Here is a 14,264-nt window from a genome sequence, read left to right on the forward strand (position 1 = left end):
ACTAACAATGAACAATCCAAAAAGGAAATTAAGAAAACAGTTCCATGTATAACAACATCAAAAGAATAAAATACTCAGGACTAAGTTTAACCAAGGAGGTAAAAAACTTGTACATTGAAAACTACAAAACCTAAGCAAAGGAAATTAAAGACAACATAAATATTAAAAAAGACATTCCATGTTCAAGGACTGGAAGACTTAATATTGTTACAATGACAGTTCTACCCAAAGCAATCTACAGATTTCAGTGCAATCCCTATAAAAATCCCAATGGCATTTTCTGCAAAAAGAAAAGCCTATTCTGAAATTCATATGGAATCTGCAAGGAATCCAAAGCCAAAACAATCTTGAAAAAGAACAAATTTGAAGGACTCAAACTTCTGCTTTCAAAACTTACTATACAGCTACAGTAATCAAAACAATCACTGAAACAAAGACAGGCATACAGATCAATGGAATAGAATAAAGAGCCCAGAAATAAACCCTCACATATACAGTCAATTGATTTTTGACACAGGCACCAAGATCATTCAACAAAGAAAGAACAGTAGTCTTTTCAACAACACTACTGGGAAAACTAAACATCTGCACGCAAAAGAATGAAGTAGTAACCATATACAAAAGGTAATTCAAACTGGATCAAAGACCTAAATACAAGAGCTAAAACTACAAAATTTTTAGTGGGAAACACGAGGGAAAACTTCATGACATTAAATTTGGCAATTTCTTGGATATAACACCAAAAGCACAGGCAAGAGAATAAAAAAGAATAGATAAATTGGACTTCATCAAAATTTAAAACTTTGTATATCAAGGGACAGTTATCAAGAGAGTGAAACAACAACCCACAGAATGGGAGAAAACACTTGCTCATCATATCTCTGATACAGGATTAATATCCAGAATATATAGAGAACTCCTACAACTCAACATCAACAACAACAAAAAAATCCAATTCAAAAATGAAGAAAGTACTTGGATAGACATTTCTCCAAAGACATACAAATAGCCAAATAAGCGCTTGAAAAGATAGTCCAAGTCATTAGTTACATCATTAATGACTAATGATCATTAGTTATTACAGAAATGCAAACCAAAACCACAATGAGGACTTCCTAGGTGGCGCAGTGGTTAAGAATCCACCTGCCAATGCAGGGGATACAGCTTCGAGCCCTGCCCCAGGAAGATCCCACATGTCGCAGAGCAACTAAGCCTGTGCGCCACAACTATTGAGCCCATGTACCACAACTACTGAAGCCCACGTGCCTAGAGCCTGTGCTCTGCAACAAGAGAAGCCACCACAATGAGGAGCCCGTGCACCACAATGAAGAGTAGCCCCTACTCACAGCAACTAGAGAAAGCCCGTGTGTAGCAACAAAGACCCAACACAGCCAATAAAAAAATAATAAATCCAATAAATAAATAAATAAATTTATATTAAAAAAACACAATGAGATAGCACTTCACACACACTAGGATGGCTATTATTTGGGGGAAAACAATGGAAAACAATGATTGCTGGCAAGGATGTAGAGAAATTGGAACCCTCATGCATTGCTGGTAGGAATGTACAATGGTGCAGCCACTGTGGAGAACAGTTTGACAGTTTCTCAAATTAAACATAGAATTACAATATGATCCAAAAGAACTGAAAACATGGACACACATAGATACTTGTATGCCTATGTTCATAGCATCATTATTCACAACAGCTAAAAAGCAGAAACAACCCAGTTGTCCATCAACAGATGAATGGATAAGCAAAATGTAGTATATACATATAAAGGAATACTATACAGCCATAAAAAAGAAATGAAATTCTGCTACATGCTACAACATGGATGAATACTGAAAATATTATTCTAAAAGACATAAACCAGACAAAAGGATTTTGTGTATTGCAGTGTGTAATTCTACTTATATGGGGTACCTAGAACAGGCAAATTCATAGAGACAGAAAGTAGAATACAGGTTACCAGGGACTAGAGGGGAGTGACTGCTTAATGCACACAGAGTTCCTGTTTGGGATGAAGTAGTTCTGCAAGTAGATAATGACTGACGGTTGCACAACAGTGAATGTACTTAATGTCCCTGAGCTGTACTTAAAAGCAACCAAAATGGTAAATTTTATGTTATGTGTATTTTACCAAAACAACAAAAAGAAAAAAAAAAAAAAAGAAAAAAATGCCAATACACAGATAAGCAAAGACTGAATATACACTGACAAAAACAACTTTAAATTATAAAATCCACCGCATTCTATAAATGGTGTGTGAGCATCCAACATGCACCATTCACTGGCCTGGATGAAGTTTATGATCAAATTAGCAGCGCTGTACATTTTGTAATACGAAGTCAAAAAGATGTTCATAAGTGTCTGATGCTCTGAGAACATGTTTGGAAATTTATCCTAAATAAATAACATGACAAAATATAATTTTGAACATATAATGATTCATGTTCATTACAATAAAAAAGAGTAGGGGGAACTGCCCAATAAAAGAGGACTGGATGATCATCACTTAGCAGTATGATACTACATGTATTATGAGCACTATTTAGAAACATGGAAAAATGTTTTATAAGTTGCATGGAAAAAACCACAATCCAAAATGGCCTGGCTAGGATAACAGCAACTCTGTAAAATATATATATCTGTGGACAACTACAAAAATGTAAACTGATGGCACTGCACGGCGATGTGTTCAGTAGCGTAAGAGCATGATGTCATCACCACACCACCTTGAGCCCAAGTTGAAGCTCTGCCCCTGCAACTGTGTAAAGAATCAAACAAGATCAAATCAAAATAACAGATTTAGTGCTAGTTTATGTTGCTTATTGGAAAGATATTTTTAAAAACTCAGAAGAGGGATTTCACAACAAATAAAAATCTCTAGCCTAAACCCACTACTGAATATTTTCCTCCATGAGTTTCCATGGGACCTCAAACACAACATGCCTAAAGTAGAATTTAGCACCTCTGAGAAGTTCTATGCTGTCTCAGTTTCCCAAATGTAACCAGGCTCAAAGAGGCTAAGATATATTCTGTCTCCTGAACCCCCAAGTTCTGCCCCTGCCCTCTCTCATCATCACCTCACCCATCCTAAACATCCCTACCCTCTGAGTGATCATTCTTTTAAAAATAAATAAAAGAAAAAGACAATCGTACCACAAGCCTGTCTGAAATTCCTTGGTGGCTGCCCTTGCAAGATGCTATTCTCTGACGTGGCACCCAAGGACCAAGGTCATAGATCTAACCTTGCCCAAAGCATCACTCAGTGACCTCCTCCCCAACCCATCCACCCCAACCACTACCCTACCCTTCTGCTCCAAACACGCTAGACCTTGAAATTTTTTGAATAAGCCAGCTGTTTGAGGTTCTAAGCCTTTGCACTTGACAGGTTTTCTGCCCTGGAAAGGCCTTTCCCATCTCTCCCCTATCCACCTAGAGGATTGCTACCAAATCCTTCCAGACACAGCTCAGGTATCGTCTCTCCATTCCCCCCACAACCCTGCCCCTCCTCCCGTGGGTCTGCACGGCATTTCTGTACATGCCTCCATCACTTGGCTCATTCTTCCCGACTGCGACTGTGTCTTTACCCCGCCTTCCCTTCCAGACCCTGAATTCCTTAGGGGCATGGACTATCTTACTCATCCTCGTCCAGCTTGGTGCCTCCCCACACAGCACCAGCACAAAAAACATGCTCCACAAATCTGTAGACTTAATGAAACATCTCTACAATATATCAACCTGAATTTGATTCTTAATGGGTATAAACTGACCTTTCTGCAACTCCACACTGCATTCAGGGTTAAGAGCAGGAAGTCAGCCTAAATAAGCCAGGTCTCCTGACTCTGCCTTCCTGGTTCTCCACCTGTCTCTCTGACTGCCCCTTTAACAAGTCCAACAAGTCCCTCCCTCCTCCCATCCTCTCATTTTTAGTTTCCCCCAGGGGCCTGGCCTTGGGCTTCTGACTACACACTCAATGCTCTTGTCTTCAGTTATTATCTCTATGCAGCTCTATGCAAGTCCACACAGCTAGTCCCAAATTGTACCATATTTCCAACTGTCTATTAGGACTGTCCTTCTTAGATGTCCCATAACCCCCAACCCCACATGTTCAAATGATAGTCACGGTCTTCTCTGCCCCTTGTGCCCTTTTCAGACTGCTCTCTCTCTACCAGATAGCCCCTTATTTTCTCCAACACCCAGGTCTGAAACCTCGGTGTTTCCTTTACCTCTCCAACCCTTAGAGTCTCCTTAACAATGTCCTTCAAAATGCCTCTTGGATTCACCCTTTCCACCTCCTTTTCTTCACGTCACACCTGTGACTGCCCTTTCCACACACTTACTTTCTCCTCCATCTGATTCGTTTTTGCTCACCTTCAGACTGATTCTTTTAAAACATCTTTTTTCATCAAATCAGGGTTCTGCACAGCTCAGGAAGCCTCAACTGAATCACTACTAATGCAGCCTCAAGGCTAAATTGTTGAGACAGACTTTTGAGGCCAGCCATAATCTCTCCCCTCTTGTCTCCTCAGCCATCTACATTTATTTCCCCTTCTCTCCAGATCAGTGGTTCTCAACCAGGGGCAATTTTGCACCCCCAGGGTACATTTGGCAATATCTGGGGACAGTTTTGATTACCATGACAGGGGTGGGGGGAGGGGAGTACTACCAGCACCTAGTGGGTAGAGGACAGGGACACTGCTCAACATCCTACACCACCAGGACAGCCTGCACAGCACAGACTCATCCAGCCAATAATGCCAGGTATGTCAACAGTGCCAAGGCTGAGAAAAACTGCTCCGAATCAATTCCCCACAGCAGACAGCCCAGGGGCCTCCCTGACCCTAAACAAGGTGTCATGGTTGTGCCTTTGCTCAGAATATCTCCCCAACAATCTGGAATGGTGCCTCTCTTTCCCTTAAGTATCCAAGCCTGACATCTTCAAATCCCATTCCAAGTCATATCCCACAGTTTTAAATACCACCTATAGACCAAGGAGTTCCAAATCTTTCTCTCGAACCAGTCGCAATCTTCTGAGCTCCCAACTCCCTTATGCAGCTGCTGACTAGACATCTCGTGAGTGTCCTATTTAACACATCTCATCCCCCAAAACTTCTGCTCCTCAAGTACATGCACAGCACCAGTAATCACTAGGTTGCTCAAAACAAACACCAGGGAGTTATCCTGGCTGCTTCCCTCTGCCTCCCTGCCTTCCCCGGAATCAATCCTTTAGCAAGTCCTCTCTGTCAAGTCTACCTCCAGATATATGTCAAATCCATCCACTTCTCCACCCATCCACCACCTTTACCTTCACAAAGCCTCCTACCTGGCCTCCCTGCTTCCAGTCTATATTCACTATTCAGACTCAGAACGATCACTTCACATTTCAAGGAGAACATGCCAGAACCATGCTTAAAACCTGCCACAGCTCCCCACTGCTCTTAGAATCAAGTCTAAACCCCTCATCTTGGCCTACAAGGGGTCCTGTAAGACCCACCTCCGCCTACCTACTCCCCTTTTCCAGCCCCATCTATCCCATGCCCCTCCTAGCTCTCTAAGCCATGAAAAAGGCCTGTCATAGACTTTCAAATGTACCCGCAGCCCTGCCGGCTGCAGAGCCTTTTGAATACATTTTATTCCCCCTGCCTGGTCATACCCATTATTCTCTCTCATACACCTTATCTTTTCCTTCTTAGTGCTAATAATTTTACCAGTGTGTGTTTGTGAACATCTGCCTCCCCTGTAACAATAAAAGTTCCAAGAAGGAATGGCTCACGGGACCTGGCATCATTTTTTCACATTCCCATACCGTCTGGTTTAGCCCTACACGCCCAGTGACGAGCACTGCATGTGGCATGGAGCTAGGAGCTCCATCAATTCATAAATCTGTAGATGCTTACCTGCCAACAGTGAACGAATCAATCTCCTACTTACACTCCAGCTCACAACAATTTCACCCTTCTCTGAATTCCCACTAAACTTTCCTAGTCAATATAATTTTTTAAAAGTTTCCCTATAAAACTAGTAAATTCTATGAGGGCAAAAACTTTGTCCTATAATCTTTATACTTAATCCTCTATTCCCAACCCCTCCCCTAAACTAGTCCCTTTATACACAATAATTGCTCAGTAAATGTGGTTTAAGTCAGCAAACATGAGATTCCATAACTATCCTGTGTATTTTTATTCCCCACCTAGTCTTCTCTATGTTTTTCTTACACTTTCTCATGATTCCCCTTTACCATCTGATAAGAAGCTGCGCACATCAGGTGGGCAGTATGGGAGAGAGAGCCACACGTTTAAGAAGAATGGAGAACAGGCATACCTAGAGGAACAAAACTGACCTACTGAAAGAAAGTAAGTTTGAAAACTGAAGAATAGGGACTTCCCTGGGGGCGCAGTGGTTAAGAATCCACCTGCCAATGCAGGGGACGAGGGTTCGAACCCTGGGCCAGGAAGATCCCACATGCCGCAGAGCAACTAAGCCCATGTGCCACAACTATTGAGCCTACGTGCCACAACTACTGAAGCCTGCACACCTATAGCCCTTTTTCTACATGAGAAGCCACCGCGCTGAGAAGCCCGCGCACTGCAACAAAGAGTAGTCCCTGCTCGCTACAACTACAGAAAGCCCACACAGCAATGAAGACCCAACACAGCCAAAACAAAACAAACCTGAAGAATAGGGCAGTAACTTGTAAGAGGAAGCACGTGTCAGGGGCGAGGCCCTACCATGCAGCATGGATGGGTCAGAGTCGTGTCCTACACAGGCTGGGCAGCCTGGTGAGGCACATCAACAGAGTAAATGCACGTTCCCTCAGACTCAGCAACACCACAGCTAAGACTCACTCCTTAGAAAAGGAGACTTGATATATGCTGAAGGATTGGCTATAATGGTTAAAAATTTTACACAACCTTAGCACCCATCAGTGGGCTTCTATACAACTGTTAAAAAGAATGAGGTAGATTTGGATGTATTAACAAAAAAAACAATGAAAGCTATGCTACCTGTGATATATTTTCAAGTCCAGGATAGGGGCATAGGGAAAAGCAAATTACAGAACTCTATGGGGAGTATGAGTCCGTCAACGTAAAAGATGTTATGTGTTTATATATGCATTTAAATGGTCTGAAAGGATAATTTTTTTAAGGAAGACTTTCAAAAGTGCCTAAATCTCAGGAACAACTGCACATATATACAGTTAGCTGCAGCTGACCTTATTTTCACTGCAATTCAGCCCCACAAACTTAGAGGGAAAAAATGCTACACGTTTCAGCACGTCCACCCTGCCTGTTTATGTTTTCTGTTGAGACCTGTCGCTTCAAGGGTTGTGCTGATAAGGTGACCACAGAACCAGGCTCAGTGTGTGCATCGGTGCAGGGGTGACCGGGGGGGGGGGGGGGGGGGGGTGGGGGGGAGCAGGGGCGTAAGAACTCTGGTTCTGCTCCCTCAGCCGCTAGCCAGCAGGTGAACCTCAAAATCCTCACCCAGAAAGGCTGAGGACCACTCACATCTCACCCAAGTCTCCTTCCAAGTCTAAAATCTGATGATTCTCTCACCACCTTTCTCTTTCAGAGATTTGGAGTGCCACTAAAACAGAAGTGATAGCGTTTGACAGACAAGGGAATAGAACAGGGAGACATACTTTCTCCTTAATACATCACAAATCTGAATGCGACTGACATGATTTCATTTTTTTCCCCTACTTTTCAAATGAATTTGAGGGACACCCTTAAGTCAGATTACTTCTTGAGAACCACTGTGAAATGTCAATGTACTAAACAACTTCATACAAACCAGGAAAACTTTTATCATAGATCTGCAGCATAAAGTCAGAGCTCCCCGACATGAGTCCATGACAAAGTAAGGTGTGAAACGGAGCCAGTGAAAGCCCCTGACTGCTAGCTTGTCTGCCACTCATTTACACACATATACTCCCTTTGTAACCCAAGAACTCTCACTAATAAATAAGCACCACCAGGCACCAAAGTTCCAGGGAAAAAAATGTGGGAGAGAAAATTCGATTCATCAATTACTTTTTGTTTTACTGCAAATTTGGAAGGAGTCCCCACAGTTCTTTTATCAGTAGATCACTCTGTTCTAGTTGTTCTTTGGAAGCACAGTTTGAAAACTGCTGCTATAAAACCTATCTTTGTTACTTGAAAGATGGCCATCCATCTTTCACTCACTGCAAAAAGGCACTGAGTACTAGAAACCAGAGGGCATCTGTACAAAGCTGGAGCACCCAAGCTAGCATCCTATCAAAGTTAAGATGACAAGCTTACTTCCTCTTAAAACAGCATACCGAGCATTCAGGTTTCAAAATGATTTACTTACTCTCACAGTTTTACTAAGAAAGTGATCCAAGGATCTTGCTTGTAAAGTCCAACTTTTACTCTAGTGCTGCAGCAAACAGAGAGAAGAAAAAGTAACAAGGTAACCATCTAAAGGCTGGGAAAGTAAGGAAAATTTGCACCAAGGAAGCTCAAAATATTCCTCCAACAGTTTCTTAACCTCACACTACTGACATTAGGGGCTGGATAATCCTTTTTGAGGCATACTGTCCTTCAAAGGGAGTAGGGGAGGCAAAAGTGTCCTGGCTGAGAACCACTACTTTAAGATTAGGAGATAAACGTCTGCGCAAAAAGAGAAAAAGATGTAAGTGGCAGCTACAGAAGTTTCTTAAAGCTTACCAAGCTTGGGCCAGTCAACCCATTTCATTCTGGAAAATGAAAATCCAACTTTAACAACCACCTAGCTCATCCAAAACCAAAGATCAGTTTACCTGTCAAGCTCCTAAAGCTGAAATCAACGTGGTTAGAAAGCAAGAAAGAATTCTAATTGATAAACCTTAGGAAAAAAACTGTTAGTAACCTAAGGAAGTTTTTAAGAACGGTAAAAATACACTCCAAGACATACTCAGTGCTTGTTAAGACCTCAGGGCAAATTATCTCAGGATTGCAAATTGGTTTTATCTTCTCTGCCAAACTGTAGTAGCTGCCTGGAGGCCAGAATTCAACAGGATTGGGAGGCTGAATGTGAGCTCAAGAGAAGAGTATCTGCCTCAAACATCAATGTCTGCCACCAACAGGTGAGAGGGTGTGGGGACCAGCGTGCCAGCATCCACTTGTTCCATGTTCAACTTCCTTTGTGCTTCGCGGGCAGGTGCAGTGTCTTCCCCCAAGTTAGAGGTCTGGCACATGGCAGGTGAGGCACTTTGGGGGGCTGCTTAGGAGGCAATTCCCCCTTACTTTTCTCTTCTAGTAAGGCAGGAAAACCCAAACACCACCTTCCTTCTCCATGGCAGCCAGGGCTGGTCAAGCAATACGGTTTTAGTTAATGAGATGTCAGCAGACGCCTGTGGAGGAGGCTTCTGCAAGAACTTTTATTTCCCTAGTGACTTCCTGCCTTGACTGGGTAGAAAGCCCTGAGGTGACAAACGTTAAGGACAAAAAGCCAGTAATAGCTGAGGACAACAGAATGGAAGCACAGAAATGGTCTGGGTCCTAGTTGGGCCCATAAAGCCACTGTACCACCTTAGAACCACCTACCTCCAGACTTCTTATAGGTGAGCTTATTCAACATCTTTATCGCTGAAGGTACCATCATTAGAGCTTCCTCTTTCTGGTGCTGAATGCATTCCTAACTGACTGAATAAACCTTCAATAGATGGACGTGAATGAATGAATGCAAAGTGAAATCTACTAACAGTTCAGAAGATTACATTTTTTAAAAACAGGGCCTTTAAGAATCTGTTCAACTTTGCCAAAGCACACTTTTCTAAAATTATTGACCCATTTCTGTTTCAGCTTGTTAATGGATAAAAAAAGTGAACACAACACCACCTCTTAAAAAGCAATGGAAATGTTCATATACAAAAACACTGTAGGAATTGATTTTCACATTTTGGAAAAGAATAGAAAACCAAACTTAAAACACTGGGCTGTGACCTTGAAAAGTTTGCAACCCCTGTGCCTACTTTCAGGCATGTATAGGCAAAAAGAAAGAAGAAAAAGACTGACAGTAGCTGGCTGGCTCCCGTTCTCTCCTACTTTCTTATTTTGAGATCTCTGACATGAATCTCTTTTTCCAGTCCCTATCCAAGTATTGCCATTCAAATTTCCAAGATCAAACAACACCTATTTTTTTTCTTTTTGAGAAAAACAGGGTAGAACAGAAAATTAATATAAATAAAATGTAAGTAAAATGTATTAAAAGGGGAGGAGCGGAGCTTGGCAGTGTTGTCCCTCAGCAAGAAGGAAAGACCTCAACCAGGCTGATTCCCTTAGATGGCCGATCATTTTATATTTTAATCAAATCATTTACTCATACTTGAATAAATGTATTTTAGAAAGAAACTTCATAGCACCAACAGAAAGCCAGTACCAGCTGCCATAAATAGAAGACAAACGTAAAAACAAATCCAATGAAAACACAGCCTTATTAAATTCTAGCTACTGTTGCCTACTCAAGTCTCTAAACTTGAAGCTTGTTCTTCGTTTTATGAGAATAAAAAAAAAAGGTGGGGGAGTAAGCAAGAGGTGTTAAAGACAGGCTAACCACCCAGCTGAGACTTTCTGTTGGGCATGATGAGGACGGAAAGAGAACAGAAAAGGAATTAACTTTCTTATTGAGTGATTTCATTCTATTTAATTCTATGTATAACCATTTCCCACCTAAAAGTATACCTTATACAATGCCAAATCACCTTCCCCTCTTGCTCAGAATAAGAGCCCATTTCCTTAGTACTATGGCCCAAATGATCCTACACCATCTGGCCCCAGTCCACCACTCACACTCCACCCTCAGCTCTCCTGCTCACAACAAGGACCCAAGGGCCACATCTAGCCCACTGCCTATTTCTGTATGGCCCATAAGCTAAGCACGATTTGAAGAGATGACTATTTGTAATCAATTTGATGACAGGGAACATTAATTTTGAACTCCAATTAAGTTAAACACTGTCCTCTCCAAAAAAAAGTCCCATTCTTCTCATTAGTAGACCTGTATTACAAAATATTGTACTCAATTATGATAATAGTTTTATTGTAGACAATAAGAATGCACAGAAATGTGTCTTCTCCTTATATAAGTACCTACATAATATCCTCGATTTTGCATCTTGACCAGCAGAGCCTAAAACATTCGCTGCGCGGCCCTTTACAGAAAGAGTTTGCCCATCCCAAAGCTACACTGTAGGTCAAGTGCACCAAACCCTTTCCCATCTCGCGGGGTCCACACTTTCCATACACCTGGGAACCACTTCCCCCTGAGCTCCTCAAAGCTGGCTCTCCCTGTGGTTACTCAAGTCTCAGAATGCCACCTCCTCTGAGAAGTCACCCTAACCATTTAACCTCCCCCCTTCCCATTCAGCTGCCCTGCCAGCATGTCAGTCTCATCACCAGGTTTTACTTCCTCCAAACTTCTATCTGATATTACCTCCCTAACTTATTAAAGTTTTAATAATGAAAATAATAACGGCAGCAAATACTCATAGAGTGAGGTTCCACAGGAGAACACTGTGGCACAGAGAGGTTGAGTAACCTGCCCGAGGTCACACCGCTCGTAAGTGGCAGAACAAGAATTTCATCCCAAACTCAACACTCCCACCTCCAAGGATGTAAGTTCCAGGAAGGCAGCCGGTCTTGCCCATCGTCCCATCCCTCCCGTGGCCATCACAGCGCCCGGCAGGTGGCAAGCCCCGAATCAATGCGCGATGAATGAATGAGCGCACGACCGTCCCTCGCCATCAGCGCCATCCGCCCGGACTCGCGGCCCATTCCTCCTGCGTTGGGCAACCAGAGCATCGGTCCTCCGGCCGCGACGGAAGCGGGGAAGGAAGCTCCGGGCAGAGGCGGGGGATGGGGAGAGGGGGAGAGGAGGAGAGCGGGGTGCCCCACGGGCTCACCTTGAAGTCGCGGCTGTGCTGCGGGGTGTACTCCAGGGTCCAGAGGGCCCGCACCAGGTGCGCCAGCTGCTCGGTGACCTCGCCCTGGCCCTGCGCGCCGCGCCCCGCCGGCGGCTCGGGGTCGGGCGAGGGCTCGGGCCGCCCCGCCCGGTACTGGCCGAGCGCCAGGTACTCGGCGAAGAGCTCGGTGTTGCTGAGGCACTGCAGCGTGGCGTTCATGAAGCACGTGTTGCCGTGGTTCCGGAGCCCCGCCACCCCGGGCACCGGCTCCGCGGCGCAGGCGGGCGGCGCGGGCGAGGCGGGCGGCGGCGGGCACGGCGGCGGCGGCGGCGCGGGCGCGGCGGCCGGCCCGGGCGGGAAGCAGCTGCGGAGGCCGCCGCGCTCCGGGGCGGCGCCCTCGGAGCTAAGGTGCGAGAGCGTGGACAGCGTCTTGAGGACGCGGCTCATGAAGCTGCCCACCGAGCGCGCCGACGAGGGCGACGCGGGCGCGGCCGGCCCCGGGCCCCCCGTGCCGCTGCCGCCGCCTCCGCCCGCGCGGCCGCTCCGGAACAGCCGCTTGCTGAAGGAGCGCTTCTCCTTCCCGCCCGCCGCCGCCGCCGCCGCGGCCGGCGGCCCGGGCCCGGGCGCCGTTACCTTGGACATGGCGGTGGCCGCCGACGCTCATCACCGCGCCCGGCCGCCCGGCCCGCGGCCCCGCCACGGCCGCCGCCGCATCCCGCTGCCGCCTCACAGGGCCGGGGGGGGCTCGACGCCCCACACACCTCAGAGCGCCGCCGAGCGAGCGAACGAGCGAGCGAGAAAGCGAGCGGCGGCCGGTGGGGCGGGCGGCAGCGCGCGAGATCCGCCCAGCTGGGCCGCTCACGTGACCCGCCTCCCAGCACCGCCCGCCGCGCGCTGAAGCCGCCGTGGCCGCCATGTTGACTGAGGGAACGGAGCAGCCTCCCCAGCCAGACGCGATGACTGGCGGCTCCCGGCGCGGTCCCGCTGCGTGAAGCCGGAGGGAGGCCATGTCTAGTGTGGGCAAGGTCCAGGCGCCGCCGGGGAGCGCTGGGCTGGCCCTGGGTGGTGGACCCCCGGGGTGAGTCTCCCTCCGTCATGGCTGATCTGATGGGGGAGGCCTTGGGAAAGTGCAGGAATCAGGTTGCCGCCCCTTACCGGATCCTGGAAGAGGTGATGGGCATGCCCCTGACCGATCCTGGGCAAGCCAGCCCCGCCCGGCTCCCGAGGGACCTCGACCGTCTGCGTGCCCACTCAAACGCCATCGCAGAGCCTGGCGTGTTTCCAGCCTGCACTTTGGGATCGCAGTGAAACGATGTTATCGGAATATTTTCTTTTCCAGACCGCCCCCCCAACCCCCGAGCTCTATCATCATTCATTCATTCATTCAGTAGTGCCAGGCACGGTCCTAGGCGCCGGGAGTACACGAAGTGTAAAACTAACAGGTTTTCTGCCTGCTCTCTTGTTAGTGGATGCTAATGATAGGTGCTGTTACAAGCATTGTGCTAAGCGTGCAATCTCTCCTTCAATCTTCCATTCAATTCCTTTGACATTGGTAGACTCTTACCCATTTCCAACCCAAGTATGTTTCAAAACCCCTAGACCTGATTTCTAAACAAAACGTCACAGACCCACAAAGATCGGAAGGACCAAGACAGGTCATATCAGTGAGTGAAGAATTCTGGTAGTTCAATCATCATATTCACCATTATTACTTTAAGTGACTTCACTCAGTGTTGGGGAGAATGTAAGGAAGGATAGGGACTCTGGCAATTTGCAAATCAACATCCTTCTAAAGGGTGTGGCTGCCATTCAGCTCCAGCCAATTGTTCCCGTGCAGAAATGAGGGCTCAGATCATCTGATTCTTTAAGAGAAGGTGGAAATCCTATTTTTAAATGTTGGTTCAATTAAAAAAGAAAGAAGTAGTGCCAAAAAGGGGGGGGGGCGGGGAGTACATCTTTGTGCAGCTAAATCCACTGGTTTGTGACCTCCTCTCTGTAGATTCTCCTCTTTGCTAACCCTTCACCTGAGTCCTGGTTATTGCAGAAGGGAGAAATCAGGGAAAGGAGAGCCTTTCCCTTTTTAAAAACATAAATCCCACCTTACACCACATTGCAAAGTAAGTGGCTTTTGCCTCTGACCTCCCAGACCATAGTAAGCAGGACCCTTACGGTGACACCCCAGTGGATTCTTTGCACTAATTCCCAAATCACCTCCATTCCCACTGTATCTTGAGCTCATCTGAACTTCAGGAAGAAAGAAATCTGATCGTTCATACTGAAGTGTGAATGCAATAGCCTTCAAACCTTGCAGACATGTTTGAATTTTTTCAAATATGAAACTGTGGA

The 14,264-nt window shown here is 45.8% G+C and overlaps 1 protein-coding gene across 3 annotated transcripts in view; it reads right to left on the minus strand.

Moving 5' to 3' along the window:
* USP31 (ubiquitin specific peptidase 31) overlaps positions 1–12,694 on the minus strand; it is a 78,244-nt gene extending 65,550 nt beyond the window's left edge. For 2 of the 3 annotated variants that reach the window (XM_057749790.1, XM_057749789.1), the window contains exon 1: positions 11,919–12,694. In XM_057749790.1, coding sequence (XP_057605773.1) covers positions 11,919–12,560 — 642 coding nt within the window. In that variant the 5' untranslated portion in view covers positions 12,561–12,694. Of the gene's footprint in view, positions 1–11,620; positions 11,745–11,918 lie in introns of those variants that run through there. The other variant, XM_057749792.1, reaches the window with a different exon arrangement.
* Between the last annotated feature and the right edge of the window lie 1,570 nt (positions 12,695–14,264).

The sequence above is a fragment of the Hippopotamus amphibius genome, chromosome 9 (assembly GCF_030028045.1).
Source record: "Hippopotamus amphibius kiboko isolate mHipAmp2 chromosome 9, mHipAmp2.hap2, whole genome shotgun sequence".
NCBI classification, from domain to species: domain Eukaryota; kingdom Metazoa; phylum Chordata; class Mammalia; order Artiodactyla; family Hippopotamidae; genus Hippopotamus; species Hippopotamus amphibius.